This window comes from Phoca vitulina, unplaced genomic scaffold, assembly GCF_004348235.1.
Source record: "Phoca vitulina isolate PV1807 unplaced genomic scaffold, GSC_HSeal_1.0 scaffold5, whole genome shotgun sequence".
Lineage (NCBI taxonomy): Eukaryota > Metazoa > Chordata > Mammalia > Carnivora > Phocidae > Phoca > Phoca vitulina.
In genome coordinates this window covers 74,648,393-74,667,947 of record NW_022589708.1, presented here as the reverse complement: position 1 = coordinate 74,667,947, position 19,555 = coordinate 74,648,393, and the positions used below count along the sequence as shown (strand labels likewise).

General features: G+C 41.8%; 1 protein-coding gene across 5 annotated transcripts in view; it reads left to right on the top strand.

Annotated features, from left to right (window-relative positions):
* Positions 1 to 19,555, top strand: part of LOC116631775 (phospholipid-transporting ATPase IB) — a 590,846-nt gene that overhangs the window by 358,909 nt on the left and 212,382 nt on the right. For all 5 annotated transcript variants that reach the window (XM_032403315.1, XM_032403320.1, XM_032403319.1 and 2 more), the window contains exons 26-27: positions 1,604 to 1,787; positions 5,700 to 5,810. In XM_032403315.1, the coding sequence (XP_032259206.1) occupies positions 1,604 to 1,787; positions 5,700 to 5,810 (295 nt within the window). The remainder of the gene's footprint in view (positions 1 to 1,603; positions 1,788 to 5,699; positions 5,811 to 19,555) is intronic.

Sequence of the window (19,555 nt, the reverse complement as noted above, 5' to 3'; positions counted from 1 at the left end):
GGGTGAAGAATCGGGGACTGTTTAGCTAGCAGGCACTGAACTTTGGGAGGAAGGATGTGATAGGTGTCTTTGTAGTTCAGCCTTCCTAATATTTGAAAGAGGAGTTATACTTGTTCTAACCTAACCCAGAGGACAGAATTAGTACTTTGAAGTATGCATAGCTTATCAACCACAGAAAAGTAATAATAATTTTTAGTGGTTGCAGTTGCCCTGGGAGGCACTAAATTCCCATTATTGAAAATCACGTGAAAATGATAAAAGAGATAGTAGATCATACAACCTGGGTCCTAAAGGCCTTTCAACCTGTAGATTCTGTTTTTCTAACTTGCTAATTTTCGTTTCATTGAGCAAAGGCTTTCAGAGTAACTGTGCTTTAAATCCAGTTTGCTGTCTCCCCAAACACAGATAGGTCTCTGTGTTGGTAAAATTAAATGTAAGGTAAATTTTAAGTTTTTTGTTGGAAACTGATGTTTTGAAGGTCAGAGGCCATATGAGAGGTCCTAGTTCTACTGAGAAAGCCTTTAAGTGTCTATTCTAGTTTACAAGTACAGTACATATGTGGGTGCAGCCAGTATATCTCTGGGAAACCCGGACAGGCCTTTTACTGTGTGTGTGTGTGTGCATGCACATGCGTGTAGTGTATGTGCGCGTGTGTGCTTTAGTCATTCAGGAGTTTACCTGTCAATTTCCCAAAGTGACTATCAGCTCACCAGTTCGGAATTTAAAATAAATCAGTCCTGAGGTACTAGTAGTTTTCTCAAGTCATTGTATTATCTGGTCTTATACTCTGAACAAAGACTTCATTATAATTAACATGGCTGTGCTTTAGACCCCGTAGATTTATATTGGGTCTTCTTCCCAGATGACTTGAGGGCTTATGAAAAATAGCCCACATTCTTTGCTCCCTGGCAGAAACAACCCCCCTTTGGCAAAGGTAATCTTATCTTCCGCCTTTGGGCTGTGCTTCTGCACAGTTGAGCTTTGGTAGACCTTCTGTCCCTGCGACACCCCCTGCCACCTTCTTAAATCCTTCTGCCGTGGCTGCCCTTCAGACACTGCCTCCATTTCTGAGGTGGAAAGGGGAAGGCTTTTCTTCTCTCTCGCTCTGGTCCTCTTTCTGCACTTCTCAAGGCCCTGCCAATTTTCTTTCCCTTCTGTGAAAGCAGATTTTACAGAAAATTCCCTTGCCAGCCCTAGGTTGTATATGATGAACAGCAAAGCAAAAATGGGGTCTGTGCTAGTTTTCTGATTTATTCGGAAGACATTTCGTAAGACCTCTGTAACTAGCTTCCTTGCCTTTATCATTCAGGGGGGCACATGTGCCCCTGAGGAGTTTGCACGTATGGTTCCCACTGGGCAGAGCGATTACAAACAGGCTGTGTTTTAAGTTAGTTTTGACTTGTGTATTTCATCTGTGAAGTTGGCAAATACTTGAAAGCCACAAGCTACTGTTTTCTGAAAGCTTCTTTGCACATGAGCATAAAATGTATGTATTGGATTTGGAAATTGTCCAATAACTGCCCTTTCAATGTAGCTAAATGTAGATTACAGCTGTTTCCTCTGGAAAGATGCATATAGTCATCATTTCTTTCTTCTCTTACAGGGTGTCTCCTCTGCAGAAGTCTGAGATAGTGGACGTGGTTAAGAAGCGGGTAAAGGCCATCACCCTCGCCATTGGGGATGGTGCCAACGACGTTGGGATGATCCAGACAGCTCACGTGGGTGTAGGAATCAGTGGGAATGAAGGCATGCAGGCGACCAACAATTCGGATTATGCCATCGCGCAGGTCAGAGGCATGGTTGACCAGCTGTCCCGTCCTGTTGACAGAGGTGTCCACTGGGCATGAAGGTCTGATTGGTGCTTGACCTTTAGTCCAGCCCTAAGAACTCTGCCACCCCTTTTGAGGTTGTGTCTAGACAAAACCACCAGAGTATTCAGATTTCCCTGTGGCCTTGACCTTGTGCAGTTGAAAGGCCCTGTACTGCTGGTTGTTGTGGTTGTTTTTGCTAGCTGTGAGGTTGGCCAAGCTTTCTGTCCTCCAGTCAGGGCGTCATTCCTGACAGATAGGTCTCTGATCCTGCTAATGATGGTCTCTCACCCTCAACTCCCACATTTGCTGCATGGGCTTTTCCTTGTGCCATCCCATGCTAAAGAATGGCTGTGCTTATAATATCTCTTCTTTACCATCCTGACCCCAGAATCTGTCCTCTTTTCAGAAGGTGCTAGAACACTCTCTCCTCAGGCATTCGAGGTCAGGGGAAAGCAGTGGTTTACAACTGCTACCCTCTCTGTAGCCATAACCAGGGTGCGGTAGCCATAACACATGGTCAGTAGCAAATGGCCTTCTGCTATTAGGCCAAGTTCAGCCCATTCCTCTCTGGATCAGATGTTGCATGCAGGAGTTCCTGATGCACTTTGTAATTACTGAACAGATGGCCTGAGGTTGAAAGAATTGCCGACTCCTCAATGATAGATAGCCAAAAAGTGAAAGAAAATAGCTAACCTCCTGACCTTAGGTGACATATCTAGATCATTTGGCCTGCTTGATCATCCAGAAGATCTAGACCTCATAATGGGCACCGATCGTTTCCTCCTGTCTACAGATTGCAGTATGTCATGATAAAATGCCTGCTCATTTGGTGGTTAGCTAGGGTTTCCTCATGTCCTTCCAGTGTTTAGTCATTTGAAGAATGTGTTAACCTTAATCACATGAACACAGGTAATAATGGCTTTTTATCCCTTCAAGCTGAGATCAGGGGCTGTGTATGAACTGTGAAAGAGCTTCCAACAACCCCAGGGCTGCAGGCTGGTCCTGTGCAGCTTTGGGGTCCACCTCCCCAGAGGGGGGTTCTGCATTAGATCACCTCTCCGATTCCCTCCCAGCCAGTGGTTCTGCAAACACAAGGAGAAATTACAAAATCCTCATGGCTCCAGAAAGTACATGAAATCAATCTTGTTTCTCTGTTGATTTCAACTAAATCCTCAAGATAAATGCTAAAGTAGGTAGGGGAAGAATTCTGATTGTCCAGGTGGGAACACTGGGGCTCCTTCACATTGGGTGACCGGCCTCAGGTCCGAGCATCCGGGGTCAGAGAACACCAGACCTGTACGTGACCTTGGGGACCAGCTCCACACACCTGCCCATTCACTTTCCTGAGTCAACCACTCTGAGGCCTGTGGGACTCTTGCTTCCTGTAGTCTGTCAGCAGCTGTAGATGTTATACACCCCAGCATTATTAAATACTTGAGTTATAGCATCATGTGGCTGGAAGGGATCTTTAGAGGTTTCCTAGGAGTTCCAGGCAAATATTTGTCTGTCTTTTTCTTTAAAATGTCTGGGGAAGGGAGATTCCATGACCTGCTTTATTAAAACTGCATACTAATAGGCTCTGGAATCTGGAGCAATTGCTCTCTTCAAATTAAAAGCATCAAAGAAGCGTAGGGAGGAAGAGAGTTAGAGTTAGAGTTAGGGGTTTTCTTGCCCCACCGCTGTAATAGTGTTCACTGCCAGAGGAAGTGACAAATGGCCGCATGGGTCTGTGGGTCTTCGTTTCTCCTGTCCGTGGTCCTGCCCACGATCGGGGAGAGGTCCTGTTGTTTCAGGGGAGCATTGCTCTTTGCTTACACCTTCTCTACTCGACTTCAGTTAGAAGCAAGAAAGGCCGCAATGTTATGTATTCCCTTTGCCCCCAATGAAATGATAAATGTCTCTGGTTGAAGTCAATATCTTGGGCTTTTTCTCTTTATTGCATGTGGATGAATACATTTTTGCTTGGGTTTTTGAGGCAGTGCCCTGGAAGCTTATATACAGAGGAAAAAACTAGCTCCCAGTCCTTGGGAAAAATGATGAAATGGGCAGAGCTCTGGTTGTACTTCTTCCCTGGTTGCCTGTGCTTTTACCCACAGCACAGCCCCTGGGACTGCCAGCTGCCTGCTGATCTGCTTCCTTGCCCGTGGGCAGCCTGCACCGGCGACGTAGGGCACAGCGCCTCTGGCCCCAGCTGCCTCTTCTCCTCAGGAGGCGATCATTCCTGCCCCCTACCTTCTTAACATCTTTTGAACGACCTCCTGAAAATAGCATTTTGATTTAGGTTATATGTATTTTTTTTCCCCTGAACACAAATCACTGTAGCACTAACGTTGAGTCATTCCGGATGACTCCAGCAGATGTTCTGTGTGCCCACTGAAGTTTAACATCAGGGGGTCTGGGTCAAATGCAAACTTCCTTTTTATTTGTTTAGCCAGTTATTTTATGATTCCCCATTCCCCTTTGGAATCCTTAATGAGCTTTTATGGAGAGTTTTATTTTTCCATATGCACCTACTCCTGCCATTTTGAAGTGGCCATATAGCTTTTGGAGTATGCAGTTGAGTGACCCGCCTTACCCCTATCTCCTGGGTAGATCTCTCATGAAATGTGATGTCATGTCAGATTGAGCTCCCTTCTTCAGGGCTAATGGAAATTATTACGTGGCTTCCTCCTGAAAGAAAATGTTTTCTTAAAAGAATATTACATTTCCAATCAGAGTTTTTCTTTTCTACTGATAGTTAAATTTAATTTCAGAAGTAATCAGAAATTAATAGGAAGTTTGCAATAGCAAAAGAATTTCTGAAGTTTATGGATGTTCTCAATACAGCCCGATTATCTCTTCTGGGAGAATGAGCCTGAGGACTGCCCTGTGACTTGGAACAGGGGAATTAAGGTTTTAGTTCAAGGCAACCAAGGGGCATTTCAGTGTGGTACAAGGCTAATCAATGTATAGAAATCGTGAATTCAAACAGGATCTCCCCTAATGGTGCCTTCATGCCAGGGCACATCATAGTCCACAGAACAAAACAACAACAAAAAACCCCCTCATTTCCCTCCCTCTGGCTCATCTTCACACTTTTGGAGACCTCTGTGAAGAGGCCACAGAAAGCAAAGCCAGGCTAAGAGGAGGCTGAGGGGATAGGATTCAAGTGGTGCCCGAAGACCCCCCTGCCCCAAAGAGGATTCAGGCATTTTATTGAATATTGCTCAGTATCCCAAACTGCAAGGTCCGTTCCGTCACTGTCACCTTAGTATCAGTTAGCCACTTGTTGGTTTTTTGTTTTTCTTGACTGCATAGCCCTCTAGCAAGAGGTACTCTGTACTAGTTGGAAGCAAAAAAGGAGAACAAAATGGGTGTGGCTGGTAAGGCTGTGTGTTTGCACCTGAGTGTCTCTGTGAATGTGCAGTTGCTTTTAACGTGCGGACTGACAGTGGAAATAGGTCGTGTCTCTGTGTGCATCCCTTTTTAAAAAAAGGATACTGGTGCATGAGTGTTCCTGTCCCTTGCTCCTTGTCACCATCAAATCTGATTGAATAGAAGCATCTGGTTGCCACTGTGCTTTTCTTTTCTTCCAGTTCAAGAGGTCACCTTCTCCTAAGAGTTAGGACCCTAAAAAAGTATTTGTGTAAACAGAATTCACAAGAATAACAATGAGAGGTCCAAACTGGCGTTTGGGGAAAATATTAGCTATGTAGATTTAAGAGGAGAGTTTAGTTGTCCTCACCGGACCTGAAAGATCTGCCTTTGGTTTCCGGAAGTGAACGGTTTTCTCAGGTTCTCTGCAGAATCTGGCTTCCTCGATGACCTTCTCTGTCCCCGAAGAACATTTTGTGACTTTTGTTCCTAAAGGATGGGCGCTCCTGAACTTTGCCATTGTTTCCCCCTCAGTTTTCCTACTTGGAGAAGCTGCTGCTGGTCCATGGTGCCTGGAGCTACAATCGGGTGACCAAGTGCATCTTGTACTGTTTCTATAAGAACGTGGTCCTCTACATTATCGAGGTGAGCCAGGCCAACTTTGTCCTTGGGAGGGGGGGGCTTTTGCAGAGGGCATCTTCACATATTTAAGGTAATTGCAAGAAAGGATTTTGTTCCTGTAAAATTAAAAGGTCCTGCTGGGACAGACTGGAGTCTGTGACACACGCAATGTCTGTAATATGGGGGACACCTCGCAGATCGAGGTCCTCATGCCGAGGAACCAATGCGGGAAGGCCCAGTGACTGTTGTCACTCACACCCTGCTCCTCCCAGGGGGCTCAGAGCCTGGGCAGCGGGTGTTCCCACATTTCTTGGTGGGCATGGGGACGTTTCCAGGCAGCCCGGTCATTCTTTTCTTTCCTGGAATGAAAGAGCCTGATTTCTTGCTCTATTTCTCATGGCATCTGCAAGTTACCCAAGCATTGATTCATCGCCTCTGGGATATTTGGATGATACTATTTAAATGGGAGAAGGTGTGGGAATAAGTGGGGAGTGAACAAATAAGGTGATTAAAAATATCTCCGTGAATTTCTTGAGTTGTCAAGCTGGTTTTCAGGATGTTGATTCAATTGCAAGCACATTTATTTTACTTATTAGCGGGACTAGAGCAGGAGAGGGGTGGGCTCAGGAAAAATCAGAATGGGCACTTTCTCTTTGAACTCAGTGGGAGGACCAGCTGCCTCTTTCCTCCCTTTTAAGGACAGCTCTGCTGCAAAGGTGTGGCTTTTAAGGCCAACGTGACTAATAGATTTCCAAGTGTGTTGAGAAAAGAGGAAGCAGGCGGTCACTCTGTGGAGAAATAGAAAAGCAATGTTAATTGCATTTGGTGTTAATATCTCAGTCTGTTATGGGTTATTTTGTGTCTGATGTCTCAACTCTTGGCAGAAATAAGAACCAAGACATAGATCAATTTTATCTGATGTGGTCCCTTAAAATATGCAGCTCAGGGAATTTAACAAGTGGTTTGCTAATGTAACCGTGACTAAACATTTCTTTACCCAGTTGTCTACTCTATCCTATTGAATATTCAGGTGAAACATAAAGGGTCACATCACTGAGTTTGTAACCAAACTACTAATGAATAGTTTTCCTGAGTTTTGCAAGTTGTACATTGTACTAATTTGCACAAAGGGCATCCTACTTGCCTTGTCTGCTCATGCTATGATACTCAACTCAGTCCGCACCAAGTAAGAACTTCTAGATGTTACATGTAACGGATTTTATAGTTTCTATCTTCCTCCTGTCTGCATTTTTACAATTTTTTTTCTTTTTTTTTTGGCACTTAAATATGTTTGTCCTTCTGTTTCTGTGGCTTTCTTTTTCCCTCTGTGATAGCAGTCACTCCTGAATGTCACTTGGGGTCATAGATAATCAATGCTGTGGACTCAAGCAGTGTGGGAATCCCTGCGCCCACGTGCCATCCCAAGTCCCACATGCATTTTCAGCTCTTACTGTAGGGTTGGCTTCACAAGATTTCTTAATAATCTGGTTTTCCTCAAAATCAGCAAATTACAGATAGTCTAGACTTCTTATCAAGACATTTTACATGAAGCTCCGAACCCTTTAGCTTCCCAGAGCTTCCTCCGGGGCCCTCCTTCATCATTTACACTTCCTATCTTGCCCTTTTTTTTTTTTTTTTTAAACTTCAAGAGGGCTAAGGACGAGAAGAGTACAATTTTTGTCTGTCTGGAAAATTCCACTTGGAATGAGGCCCTGAAAATGCCATGTGAGTTCCTTAAATTAATTTTTCAATTGTAGCTGAACCACAGCTGTACATGGTCTTTTGTAAACAGCCTTTAAAAACATTCCTGATAAAATTTAAAAAATTAGGTAAAGTCTCCACCACTCTGGTCTCAGTCTTCTACTTAGTATTTCAAGGAGATTTAATTTGAAAATCAAGAAAAAACAAAATCTTCCACTGAGCCCAGAAAGAGCATTGACTCAGTGACTGCCCAACCTCTGTGGCATCAACCTGTACTTCAAATATAACTTTAAAAACAGGAAAGTTCTACTTGGATGGTATTTTAGTGTGTTTTGAACCAAAAGATCAAAGATGGTTATAATTTGATTTGCTCTTTTGCAATGAATAGTTTTGCATTCTAAAGGTTACCTTGTAACTAATGGAGAATAAATTGTATTCTTATTTTTTTTAAAGATTTTTTATTCATTTGAGACAGAGAGAGAGAGAGAGCATGAGCAGCGGGAGAGGCAGAGGGAGAAGGAGATGCAGGCTCCCCGCTGAGCCAGGAGCCCGATGTGGGGCTTGATCCCAGGACCCTGGGATCATGACCCGAACCGAAGGCAGACGCTCAACCATCTGAGCCACCCAGGTGCCCCTAAGTTGTATTCTTAAATGGTTTTCTTGTAACTCAAGGAGAAACCCTTTGCAAAAGCCAGTATGTCCTCATCTCAAATGTCCTCTGATTAGGTAACTATCAGTCATTTACAAATGTAGTCTAAAAGCAGTTTGGCATATTAAAAAAAGATGCACAAGTGGGCATGTGCACACACATACTAATAGAGTCTTGGCCATTATTATGAGGATCATTATGATTTGAATAACCAATATAGATTGTATGGAAGACCTATGAGCCTGTAACTAATACAATCTACTCACTTGGTACACTGACCTATAAAACTTGAGTTTTCTGTGGAAGGAATACGTGGCTCTATCCTCACTGCAATATGGAACGCTAACTGAAAGTTCCCTCCACTCTCATCCCCAAGCCCCCTTAGGTATATTCTTTTATGACCTTTTCCTGTGTTCATAGAGCTGTTTACATATACAAACAAATCAATGTTTTTACATAAATGTCCTCATACTTTGTAATATGTTCTGCAGTTGATGTGATACCAGTGTATTTGGGGGATCATCCCCGTGACTACATATGGGTTCATTGCCTGGTGTTTCACAGTATGTTTTCCTACAATCTATTTAACCATTCCTATATTGATAAATGTTTAAGTCATCTCCCTTTTTACCCACAAAGAGCCTTGTGGAGTAACAGTTGTCCCTCTAAGCAGCCATAATTATTCTACCAAAATGACAGTGATCTAATTCAAGCATTACTACCCCAGTGCCTTGAATATAACACATAATCAGATTTATGTATTATTATCTGTACCTCACGTTCCCTGTTGCTGACTGACCTTCATGCTATTTGATGTGTCACATAAAATTTATTCAGGCTGAAGTAGCCATTGGTTCAAGTGATTAAAAATTAGAACAAAATGATGGAATCTGTGATTTCGTGGTCACCCTATCAATAGGCAAAACGAAAAATACATAAACCTTGGCTCTCCATTCCCTCCACTGCTGCCTTAATCTAGTACTTCTTACCTGCTTGATAGGAGAGACCACTAGCTTTGCCCCATTAACCATCTATAATGCAACCGGGATGAGCTTCCTGAACACGCATGTGAGTGATTCCAGTGGCCGGCAGCTCTGGAACTAGGTGCTCAATAATGTTGGCAGTGAGTGCCACCATCCTCCTAGGACTCTTCAAGGTTCCTGTGGCTCCTGATGAAATCCCCGTGCCCCCCTTCATGCCCCTGGCCCTCGTGGTCTGGATCCCGACTGTCACCAGCCTCATCTCCCACTGCGTCCCTCCTCATTCTGTTTTTAATCAGTGCTATTGAAGTACAATTAATACACAGTTAGATACACCTTTATTAAGCATACAGTTCTATAAATTAAAGCTGGATTTTATCATTAGAAACTAACTGGCAGTTTTCTGCCTGCCTCCCATAGATGACAAGAATGTCACAAAGAGTTTCTGGGGATGGATAACACAGATGGTTGCCCAACAGTGTGAATGTACACTTAAAAATGCTTAGGATGGTAAACTTTATGTTGTGTGTATTTTACCACAATAAAAAAATGCTAAAAACATTTTAAAAAGAGTATCACAAGCACTTTGGGGCTTTAGTCACGTGGAGGGAAACAAAAATGTGTAGCCAGACCATATGCTTTGGAGAGCTCACTGAAGGTTTGAAAAACAAACTTCACACGTAGTTTTGTTTTGTATTAGCGATTAAATGCTACATTTTGTGGCTGTGACCAGATAGACCATATTTCTCAGAAGGTGAAATTCTTTTGTGGGCTAGACCATGCAGAGTGTCATAGCCTTGTGGGGCGGATGGAGTCAGCCAGTTAGAGGGGGTACATTCCTGGTGTGTCCGAGGTGGGGGGCAGGAAAAGGAATAAAGTTAGTGAAGACAAGGAGATAGGGCTGGAAGGGATGTGTAAGTGGCCAAGGAAGGGGATCTAAATAACTAGATGTTGCTATTGGAAGCTGCGAATCCTTTTTCATTCTGGAATAGGCAAGTGACACAGTAAAAGCAATTTCAGAAAATGTGTATGTCAGTATGTAGGACAGATGGTAAGCATAGACCTTTAATGTAATTTTGTAGTTTTAACCTGGGACATAAATCATGACCATTATGTAACCATTTCCCAGCATAATTTATAATCAGAAAGGAATGACTGATTTTTAAAAACTCTTTGATTTTGACAATGGGAGGAATTTACCTTAAATGTAAAGATTGGAAAAATATTCCTACACATTTTTGAGGTCCTCATGTGACTGCTCTGTGATAATGCCCAAAGAGAGAGGGTCAATTAAATTCTTTAAAGTTCCTACGCTATTTAACAAACTAGGCATTTGTTATTCAGGATTTCCTGAATAGAGTACAAAGCATAATAAAGAGTTTCAAAGTATAACAGTCTCAGCATGTTAAGAATTTACTAGGTGTGCGTTTGTCCACAGACTTTCTGAAACCCTAGGAAAAGGTTATTTGGAATGGAGAAAATTTTTAGTGATAATGAAATGCAAATAGGAAAACAATAGGGAAGTTACTTGAATTTAACCTGCAATTCAAAAAATTATGGTACAGATCCCTTATCAACTTTGGTATAACGTAAAGAAAAGACACCAAATCATCTTTGAAAGAGAGACAAGACTTTGAAATTATGATGACGATTCGTTGGTGGCTCCTAGTTTAGAGAATAACGATAACATATTAAGTATCAATGTGAAAAAATGGGAATTTTATACCACTTAGAGTGTCTACTTATTTTTGACACCATATGTAAGAAAAACTAATGTTTTCTTGGGGTCATTAAACTGGTATAGGATACTGGCCAGGAACTGGGGAGCATATTTAGCATGGAAGTCTGGAAATATCACTGACTGAGACAGAGATTTAAACCACAGCAATTTGAGACCAAATGCAACCCAAACAACAGAATTTCACTGAAAGCTACTTAAGACTTATCAATATCTGACAAGCCTAAAACAAACAAATGAAACTCTGTGCTCTAGAATACTCCATAAGGTTTACCAGCATTTTGTTTCCTGTGTCTTAAAGCTAAAACAGTAAAATGAATTATGGTTCCTGCATAAACTGCCATTCTAATCCAAAATATTCTCAGAGAAGTACTTGGAATTTATTTTTTCTGAGAACATATATGTAATCTTTTTAGTTGTGTTACAGTTTTTTGTTGTTGGACCTCTGACAGGTTTTGGGGTTTTTTCCCTCCATTTTTCAGATCAATAATTGTTTGAAAATAATTATATGTGAATTACATGTAGGCAGCCCCTTCTTTCATTTACCGTCTGACTAGCTTCTTATTTGTGGAGGCCTAATTTAAATATGTTAATGTACAAAGATGCTGTGGATTTGCTCAGCCATATTTCAAACTGGCATCTATTTCCTGAGAGTAACCCAGACAGCATTGTAAACAGGGAAAGAAAGCACTGGCTTTGGGTAGATTTTGCTTTAAATGTTAGAATCAATGAAGAATAGATGTTTTAAAACTTTAAAATACTATCCAATAACTTTTCCCCTTTTTGCTTATAATGCACAACTGAAGTACATCTCAAAAATAAACGTATTTCATTCTTGACACGTAAGAGATCTCTTTATGGTTGAAGACAAAATTCCTGGTAGCTAAGCTTCTTTCTCTCTTCTGTCCTGTGCATCTTTGTTGTCAGAGGCAGCTTTATATTTCCTGATAAAGAGTCCTTATTTGAGGGGCTAGATTGGAGTCATGAGCTTATTGGTAACTTGTTAATAGGTGAAGGTGAATTGAAAAGCACAGTCAACATATGGACCTATCTGTAGAGACCTTGACTTCATCAAATATGAAGCCATCCATTTTCTAGTAAAAGCTTTAAGCAGGTGTTGCCTACCTACTCTGTGACAGGTGGAACGCTAGGACCAGGGGCCCTGGGATAAGCTCTGCAAAGTTCCAATTTGATGGGGGGGGGGGTGTTGGCGACATGCACAGTGTGAAGTGTTCTGATGGTTGTATGCACAAGTCTGGTGCCAAACCCTTTCCAAGAACATCCCAGCTTGTTGAGTTAGTGATTACCTGGGTGGTTCCTATTTGGGGCTGATAGTTGTTGAGCAATAATTACAATTTTAATATGGTGGAAGGAAAACTATTTCAAGAATGGCTTCCCAGTGGGCAGTTTGCAAATAGGAATTAACTAGAAGTAGGAACATTCTGAAGAGTACTTTCCCCGCCTCAGGCATCTGCATTCTCCAAGTCAAGCGCTCTGGGGTCGTAGGATCCAGATAAAGGAACCAGACTGAGCCCCCATCCTTGGAAGTGAGTAGGGGATGAAGATAAGACTCGCGTAGTTACAGTGCAGCTTGCGGGGGCTGGCTTGCAGGAAGACAGCGTGTGGTGCGCAATGAGGACTCTCAGAAGTGGTGCTTTACAGCTGTGGGAGCCTCAACTTTCCAGGATGACCTGACCTAAGCCCTAAAGGATGACTAGGAGCCAATCAAGTGAGGGGGGCTGGAGGAGAGGGTTAGGTTGGCGTACCAGAGAGGGGCCCACACCTGTCTGTCCCACTTAACCCTCTCTATTTATTCCAGCTCCGTGATAAATGTCAGAAGTCACCAGGCCCTTAGTAAACAACAGGGAAGAAGTGTAGTTTGCCGGGTTTTATGTTTCAGTAGGAAGATGGCTGCAGAACCAGCTGCACATGGGCTTAGGAATGTTCTCTCAAAGCCTAGATGGTTGCTGCCCATTTATGAAGCTGGGAGTTTATCAGCAAAAGGTGGGGGAGGGGGGGGATGATAGGGAGGAGTTGTTATAAAGCCGGAGAAGTATTCACAGTCTGGAGGGATCCCCTACAAGACATACCATCTCTTTGAACTTTATAAAAATAGACTCTTGCTTGCTGCCTTTTACATGTGACAATATATGCTTTTTTAATGATGTTTTTGCAGCTGTTTTACCTGAAAGGCTCATTATAAAGAGCCAACATTCTAAAAAAATGTATTTAGGCATTGATGTTTTAAAAATTGAGTCTCTAACTCCATAAAACCTCCCTGAGGGGGGAGAAAAAGTGCAGGTCCCAAAGCAAATCAATGCAAAGGACTCCGGGGGCGATGTGAACTTTGAGAGGTCTGCTGTGTGCAAAGCTGGGCCTTATTCTAGGGTGTCCGCTCTTTCCTCCCCTCCTGGTGCTATGGCAGAAGCGAAGGTGAGGGGTCAGCTCATCACCGCATGCATTAAAGCTCACTTATTTCAACTTATTCCTTTCCTTTAGGTCCTATTGCATTCAGACATAGCGCCTGCATAATTTAGTACTTGCATTTGTCACAGTGAATGTTATTTCTGTTTACCAAATTGCTTCTGACTTCCCTAAGGGCAGGAACCGTTTCTTTCTGACCTTGCCCCCAGACAGGACTGAATGCACCATGCTCAATAAACAGATAATCAATTGAACACATTTCAGTAGAGGCTGACATGTCAGAATCTATTGGACTTTGTGTGTGTGTGTGTGTGTGTGTGTGTAGAATATAAGAGAGAGAAGATTACTTAAGTAGCATATTATATTTCTGCTTTCTTTTTAGAAATGCTTCTGGTCTAACATATCTTTCCTGGTGGAATTTTCATACAGAGAACTATACCCTCTAAGAATTAGAAGATTAATTCAGATTTAGAATTTGTTTAACCTCATCTTTTGAGAGAGAATAAAATATAATTTTGATTGCATTCTTTTTTTTTTAAGATTATTTATTTATTTATTTATTTGTCAGAGAGAGAGAGAGAGAATGTGTGAGTGGGCAGGAGGGGCACAGGGAGAAGCAGGCTCCCTGATGAGCAAAGAGCCTGAAGTCGGACTGGGATCCAGTCCTGAACCTAAGGCAGACACTTATTTAACCAACTGAGCCACCCAGGCGTCCCTTTGATTGTATTCTTTAAACACATTCCTACCTTAGACTACCTTTTATTTCAGCTGAAACTCTTAGATTTTCACTCTAGTGAAGCTGACTTTACCAATTAGTTTTTTTTTTGCCATTTTACTCTGTGTTGCTCTCCTGTATTTCTTCCTGCCCTTTTTTCTGCTAGTAGAGACCAGCTTTCCTAAGAGTTTTGAAATCAGATATCCTTTAATTCTTAAAATTAATTTTGGGAAAGTGTCTAAGAACAAATCCCCCGATCATGCCCATCTATCCATTTTCATCTCTATACACCTACGTAGCACCATTCTGAGCAAGTAAATTTCAGGGACATTTGATTAAGGGTGGTTGAGAGTCCAAGATTGAGAACAGAGACTTCAGTTATAGGCTGTGGAAAAGATAAGGTGACAACAGAAAGAATACCTTCTATAGCAGATGAAGGAGAAGATAGTGGGAAGAGGCAAAGGGAATTCATAACGTAGCGCTTCAATGATGGAAAATGATCGCCTGTTTTTGGACAAGCCTCCATTTGCTTTGAGAGGATCAGGAGCAGGGTACCTTCTCTTCTCCTTTTTTCTAAATTGGTCAGCCTGACTTAGGAAAGAGAAATAGATTTTGACCCATAGTTCTAAAATACTTTTTGACAAGCAAGTAAAATGTGATTATGAAAATGAAATTCATCATTCTTTTTCTTGGACTTACGAGTCTTTTGGATTTGGCCTTCAGTTAAAATAGCTTCTGTGAATAAGTATCACATCAGAAAGCTCATCTCTCCTCTAGTAAATGCCTGTACTTTTAAGTGGCAAATAATCTTCATTGCCTTCTGATAACTCACTGGAGCCAGTATATTGGTTTTCATTTGAGCCACTATACTGGTTTTCCAACAGGTGTTCTGGGAGTTCAGAGTGCACTTCATTTCTTCGTTCCCGTGCGCTGGCAGATCAAGTGGACTATTTAAAGAAGGCTCAAGAAGTGATGCATATGCTTTCTTGCCTCATCTTTCAAAGTGAGGGGAGGCAAAGTAGATTAGTGTTATTAAGTACTGCTTGTACCTCCTGAGCATGCCAATAAAAGAATATTGATTAAAATGGTGACCTCTTTTATCCAGGGATTATAGGATGAGGTTTATTATTGCTCCTTAACTAAGCTGTGTGTTGTTTTGATAATCTTTTTGTTAATCACTTGTCAACCTGAAACTTGCTTCTTTGTAACATTAGGTACTAACTAGGAACTTTTACCTCCTTGTTAGCCTTGCCTTATTGGTTTTCTTTATTCCTTTGAAGGTATTGATTAATATGGTATACTGGTATATCACTTTCTTTTTGTGTGAGGTATAATTTACATGCAATAAAATAAGCCCTTTCTCGTGTACAGTCTGAGTCTCAACAAAGGCATACAATAGCATCGATGCCACCCCGCTCCATTATAGAGCAGTGCCAGCATTCAGAAACACTCTCTCAGCCCTTTTGTAGTCCCTACCTGAGCCCTACACCCAGTCCCTAGCAATGACTGGTCTGTTTTCTGAGAAGGTCCTGTGGGTGGAATTATACCAGAATATGGTCTTCAGCATAACGCATTTGCAATTCATCCATGTTGTTGTATCAATGGTTTATTCTTTTCAGTGCTGAGTAGTATTCCATTCTGGAAAGAGGGTTGCCCATGGTTGCGGAGTTCTGGAAGCCCAGTCCCAGGGGCTTGTGAAGTAGGGACCAGGAAGTTACTGCACTGCAAGTAACATCATAGTTTCAGGAAAAGCGTGAATAAAATTTGACTGGAACAACACTGATCATAACAAGGCAAGATGGTGGTGGTGGAGGGGTGAGTTGGCCTGGGGAACACTTTCTGCTAACCTTTCTGGGGAGGAGAAGGGCCAGGAGCTCTTGTCTTCTTACAACCACTCTTCTATCTGCCGTCTCACTGGCTGTGGCTGCGTTAGGGCGGCGGCGAGCGGACAGCGGCCAGGTTAGGGCGGTGGCGAGCGGACGGCGGCCGGGTTAGGGCGGCGGCAGTGGGCGGACAGCAGCCGTGTTAGGGCGGGGTGAAGCTCTGCAGTCAGGCCGCTTGGGGGCTTTGCTTCCAGCTCCAGCCCTGCAAATCTGGGCATGCCTCCTGGCCAATCCCAGCCTCAGTGTCCTTCCCTGTAAAACAAGGATAATAAAGTACATACATCAAAGGGTTTGTGAGGACTAAGTAAAACCACACAGGAAAGCCTTCAGCATGGGGCCAAACCACATAGAGTCCTCAAATTAGCCCATTAGCATTATTTTAAGGTATTTAATATTTGACCAGTCTTTTGACTGTAGTGTTGTGGGCTTGAGTATTTTCCAGTTCATCCTTCCTCCCAGAATAGGATTCTGCCCTGCAATAGCAGACAGTCATCCAGTCCACCCTCTGCTGGGAACCTTTCAGGATGAGGTAAATCTCCCTTTTACTACTTCTTTAGACAGTTCTACCTTAAATGTAGCCCCTCTTATACACTGCAACTGTATAAAATCATTATAGAGCAAAATAACCATGATTCAATCTGTTAGATTAATGAAGTTTGCTTGCCTCCTCTCTGTGTATTGCTAACAATTCAGGTGCTAATAAGTAATTGTATTCCAGTAATGCGGTTGTCTGTTTTTAACTGAGAAACAGTTTTTCTAACATCACCCGTGGCCTGATGTTCTCCCCTGACCCAGGGTGGCATTTACAGATTTCGTAAATTAGCCCAGACTCCTTGATGCTCTCACACTTTGCCTGAGTTTCATCAAGAGCATTTAAATGAAACTGACGTACTTGTTCTTTAAAACTCCAGCCCCTAAACAGTGCACTCTGTTGGGGTTTGCTGAAAGGAATCCATGTGAGAGAGTTTCTTCTGCTCCCAGAATATGAGTTTTGCTAGTTTCCTTCAAAGCCAAGCCATCTCATGTTGACTGGAACTAGTCCTTCAGGCTGCGCTGGACCAAGACGTATGCCTGTGTTAGAATCCAAAAAGATCACCCCCTCCACGTGCCTGCTGGTTGCCTGAAAACACAAGTTTCTGTCTCCATGTGTACAGAGCAGGTGGGAATTGTGCTGTCCACAAAGATAATGTCAGAACTTTCAAGTGGGTAAAGTGCTGTGCTGATCTTGGGTATTTTTAACCTGGGCCCACTATAGCCTTCAAGGATCCAGGAGTTCTGTCAATTACACGGGGACTTCAGGGTGCTTTGAAATTCACCTGCTTTGGAATACTCCACCATAAGAACAAATAACAATGCAGTATATCCTGGCCGCTAGTATGTGTTGATATGAAAATGGAAAATAAGTTTTCCTGAACTCACTGCTGTTTCTGTCCCTTAGATTATTTTGAATCTATAAAAACTGGGTGCATTTTGTATATGCTATCTTTTTTTTTCTTTTTTTTGGTGGGGGGAGATTAGCCAGAGAAAATTACCCAAAAAGGTAATGCTGTGAAAAATGTCTTTGCTATTTGTTATCTCTCTCTTGTTCTTGATCTGTTCATAGTATCATTAGCTAATGCAAAATATGCATTTGGCTTGGTCATTCTTGCTGGAAATTTTAAAAGCTCACATTACATATTCCTAATATGTAATTGCATTAACTCTAAATGCATTTGAAAAGATTGGTGGAATACTCACTACAGGGAAGTTCTATAGCAGCTATGGACTTTTCTCCCCCACCAAGCAGATGGCCTTTTGTTTTAGCCTTGTCTCCTGGGACCCTCGTGTTTCTAGTAGTGCTTCCTGGACTCAGCACTGCCATATACTTACAGGAACCATGTATGTACACATGCTCTTGGGGTTTTGTTTTTCTTTCCTCTTTCTGTTTGTGTGGTTCGATAGAAATCTGTCTGTGGTGGAAATACCTGGGGTGCCTCCCAAAGGAGCTCTCACAGGATGCCTCTGCCGGCCTCCCTCTCCTTGTCGGCTGCTCTTGTAACTCTAGCCAGTGCCACGGTTCACCTGCCTCTAGCTGGAGTCCACACAAATAGGAGTCATGATGGATCCTGCTGCCGCTTCTCCTCTTCCTGCTTCTATAGCATTTGTCACAACGTTAATCTCACAAGTGATATCTGCCCATATCAAGAAATGCTAATCAGTAGTTTCTAAACAATAAGCATAAATGGGGGGGAAACCTAAATTTTCCTTAAAACAACCAAGTCTTTATTGTCGCTAATTAAGTTGGTAGAGTGAATTCTGAAAGACAAAATTAAAATAATAATTAAAAGCAAGTTTTTCTGCCTACCATGAGTCAGAAAAGACTTTTAATTTAAATATTAATCAAAAATACATAATACTGAAAATGAACTTAAATAATTATAATAGTTATAATAATTATAATAAGAAAAGTCCTACTGTAAAAGTCAATGTGAATAAATAAAAAGACTTGTCCCACAGGGATAGGATAGGAAGAAATCTGCACACACAGAGACATACACATGCATATATAACACATACAAGCATCAAAGTCATTATTTAAACAAGGAAATGCTGAAGATCATAAGGAAATATATGAAAAAATAGCCTGGAAATCTTAAAAATAAAAGTACTAAGAGGATTTGTCATGCCAGATGTTACACATAGTACAAAGATGTAACAGTAAAAACAGTCTAGGACTGTGCATGAACAGATTAGTAGAATCAAGTAGCGAATACAAAACCCAGTCTAAATACAGCTGGATCTTTGGTTTATGATTAAACTGGCATTTGAAGTGAGTGGGTAAAAGATACTGTACATAAATGGTGAAGGGAAACAGAGGGTCATTTGGAAAAATATTACAATGGATTCGTAATTATTACTTTACTCTTTCCACCAAAATTAATTACAAATGGATCTGAGGTTTGTTTTTATTTGGTTGTTCTTTTCTAAAAAAAGATAGAAAGGAAAAAAAAAGAAAAACAATCACAAACCCTCCATGTTATGAAAAGGTAATGCCTTCACATGGTTCTAGACTTTAAAACCCCAGTAAAAATTAAACATAATAAAATCTCCTATCTCTGGGTCTGTCTTCATCATTGCCCCCTTCCCTTCCCTGATACATCTTTCAGCATTTGTTCATGCAGACACCAGCTTGTGTGATGATTCATCATCATGACCTTCTTTCTTACTCAAAAGATTGCATTCTAGACGCCTGTTCTGCCCCTTCCTTTTGTGCCCTAAAAATATATCCCAGGGTTCTTTCCACATTAATGTTGAGGGCCTCCTCATTCTTATTGCAACTGTAGAGAGTTCAGTTAGGTAAATAGTTTATTTAACCAGTCCCCTATTGATGGACACTTGGGTTATTTCCAACTTCAACATTTTCCTTCAACAAATTCTGCTGCAGTGTTGAATAAATTCCCAGAAGTGGGACTTCCGTGTCAAAGGGTAAATGCATTAATAATTTTGATAAGTACTGCCATTTCCCCTCTTTTTCTTTTTTTAATTTCTAGGAGTTCTTTATATATTGGGGAAGATTAGTCCATTGTCAGTGGCATGAGTTGCAAGCATTTTACTTGCTTGGGATCCTTCCAAACTGTTCACTGTAGGTTGGGTTCCCTGGGAAGGAGACTCAGCTGGAGTTTAACATAAGGGATTTTGT